The 2,817-nt window shown below is 37.2% G+C and overlaps 1 protein-coding gene across 1 annotated transcript; it reads left to right on the forward strand.

The window, feature by feature from the left end:
• Positions 1–1,338: 1,338 nt before the first annotated feature.
• LOC149545505 (TMV resistance protein N-like) lies at positions 1,339–2,082 on the forward strand. Its single transcript, XM_089793786.1, has one exon. It carries the CDS (start codon positions 1,339–1,341, stop codon positions 2,080–2,082), a length of 744 nt encoding a protein of 247 aa, XP_089649912.1.
• Positions 2,083–2,817: the final 735 nt, after the last annotated feature.

The raw sequence follows: 2,817 nt of genomic DNA on the forward strand, positions 1-2,817 counted from the left end.
TTACTGTTTTGTTTTCTGACAGCTGACAATCAAACTACGGAGCCATAATCTCCACTAAATAAGCATTTGGCAGATACTCCTGCTACACGACAGCCATTGTATTCACAATCTTTGCCAAGTTCTCCGTGCTGCTTTTTGAATTAAGATGTCATACCAAATTGCACTCGTGCCAGCAAGGAGGACGTCTGTTTTGAGTAGCTCAATAGTCCAGTCAATAAAAGCAGAAAATACTCATCTTGCATAGCAATACAGTTCCTCGTTTTCCAAATTGTGCTATTAATTGTGCACTACCAACATAGATATTTTTTATTCTGCAAACGATTCTATCTGATTCTATTTATAAATGTGGGAGTATGAAAAATTAATTGCGCACAACGATATAATGCAATCTGGGCATTGGGTTTTCAGTATCTGGCTGCATAGTCGAGTTTGACTGCTTTACACTGTGCAAACATTAGGAAAAAAAAAAACCTTTTCACCGACTCCATACAAATCATAGACCTCTTCTTCGTGTGGCGCACCGTCTGCGTCCACTTCAAATCTCTTCCACTTCTTCCCTGTAAATTCCATGGAGTTTCTATCGTCGTCCTCCTCTTTATTCAAGAGAAGTCGGGATACGATGCCTCGATTTCCACATGCTGTTGGCATTGATCCATCTGTTCCCTGTTCTGATGCCTTCATCAACTATATCAACTCAGATTTCGACAACACAGTGGGCATGATAGTTGAGAAGATGTTACAATATTTAGGGTTGAATGTTTTCCTAGACTTGAGAGTTATTCCATTGGAACCGGCCGATCCCGCCAATATAAAAGAAGCCATTAGCAGCTGTTTAGTGTATGTTGCCATCATCTGCAGTGAGTATGCCAAGTCACCCTCTTGTTTGGGTGTACTTCGGCTCATGCTGAAATAAGGAGGAAAGATAAATCCCATATTTTACAATGTGGTCCCTTCTGACCTTCGCTCCATTGAAAATGGAGTATTTGCGGCTGCATTCGCTGCACATGCAAAAGACAATAGGTACACCGACAAGCTGAAAGGATGGACAGATGCCCTTCATGATGTCTCCATGATCCCTAGTATACAATTCAATTCACATAATGGGTAAGCCTCTTTTATGCTTAAATTGATTTGTAAATCTTTATTTTTTTTTTTTAGATTTGTTCGTGATCAATATATCTTTAAGTTATTTGTGCTAAAATTGATTTGCAAATCTTTATTTTCATTTTTAAATTTTTTTGTGATTACTACACAGGAGGTTTTTTAAAATTTGTTTGTGAGTCCTAACTGAGGTTTATTAACAGGAACCTTGGTACTTTATACACAAATACTGTGGATATGGTGATTGAAGAAGTAATCAAGGTTACAAGTAAGCTAGAGTTAAAAGTTGCAGAACATCCAGTTGGACTCGATAGAGTCATTGTAGAGCTTGAAACTACAATATCACTGTTAAGAGGGAAACGTAAAAACAACTGTCAGATTGTTGGGATAGTAGGAGCTGTTGGATTGGGAAAGTCAGTTCTTGCCAAAATGTTTTACAACCTACAACATCCCAAATACCTGAAATCAAGCTACTTAGCCGAGGTAAGCCAAGCAAACAAAAATAAAAAAATGATGGAGTTGCGAGAAAAACTGATGCATGATGTAATCATGCCACTTCAAGTTTCCAGTATTGTCTTTCGACCTAGCGAGTCAAGAGAAGACCTTGAGGTAGAGAAGCTCACATCTCAGCTTGAGCGCTTGCATTTAAAGCCATTAATAGTTCTAGACGGCGTCGACAGTTGTGATCAGCTAGAAGCGCTAGCGGTCAATGACTTTCTTAATCATGGAGCACTGGTCGTTGTGACATGCCGTGACGCAAGTATTTTGAAGACATTTAAAAATGCTATAATTTATGAGATGAAAGCAATGGATGATTCTTGTGCTAGAGAGCTCATATGCTGGCATGCATTCCACCAATCGTATCTGCCCGAGGGAGAAGAGGATAGGATTGAACAATGCTTGCAAGCTTCCTTCGGCTCTCCCTTCACCATAAAATGCTTTGGAGATTGCATTTCTTCTGTACAAACACTGACAGACTGACAGTCATAGGCGACAAAATTTTTGGGTCGAAGTCTATTTTTCTTTTTCCTTCTTTGATTTCTTTGTTAGCAATAGGTTTAAAGTGTGATAAATTTTTTGTAGAGAGCAACATTTAAGGTCAGAGTAGCATTCACATCTCCGAAATAAAAAACAAAGAGAAGTATGACAATCTTGCAAATGTACCAACAATTGTGGACATCTCCATGTGTTTATATTCCTATGTAGACCATTGCTTGCAGTCTTGTAGCATTTGAATTTGTCTTAAATTAATTCGATGCTGATGTTCATAGAGAACATGGATACTTAATTTTTTTTAATTAACATTGGTCAATGAGTTTGATTCAAAATCACACAGATTTAATAGCAATATCACAATTTTCAACAGTTTAGTAGGATGGAAATGGAAATGGAAATGATAAATCAGTTTTAACCGTTCAAAGAGTTCTTTCTTTCCCATTTGTAAAACAGGGACACATATCCGTGTTCGGTGTTGAGGAATTGCATAATGTCACTGTGAAAAAAAATGGAAATTATTGAGCTTGCTATAGCATGTTTATTAATGACTAACATAATGTATTATATATATATGATTTAAGATGTTGTGCATGCATGTACTTTCGAAGCAGAATTCTTTTAGTACTTAATTTCTTTCTTTCTTTCTTTGCAATAAAGGACAGGCTATGTTGTTCTGATTATTGCCATATTGTGATTTTTGTCATTAACAGGAGAAAGCAT

Source organism: Cupressus sempervirens, chromosome 7 (assembly GCF_028749045.1).
Source record: "Cupressus sempervirens isolate cs-2001-9-10 chromosome 7, ASM2874904v1, whole genome shotgun sequence".
Classification (NCBI taxonomy): Eukaryota; Viridiplantae; Streptophyta; class Pinopsida; order Cupressales; family Cupressaceae; genus Cupressus; species Cupressus sempervirens.

Excerpts from the sequence above, each read along its gene's own strand:
- LOC149545505 (XM_089793786.1), top strand. The coding sequence starts at position 1,339 with ATGGTGATTGAAGAAGTAATCAAGGTTACAAGTAAGCTAGAGTTAAAA.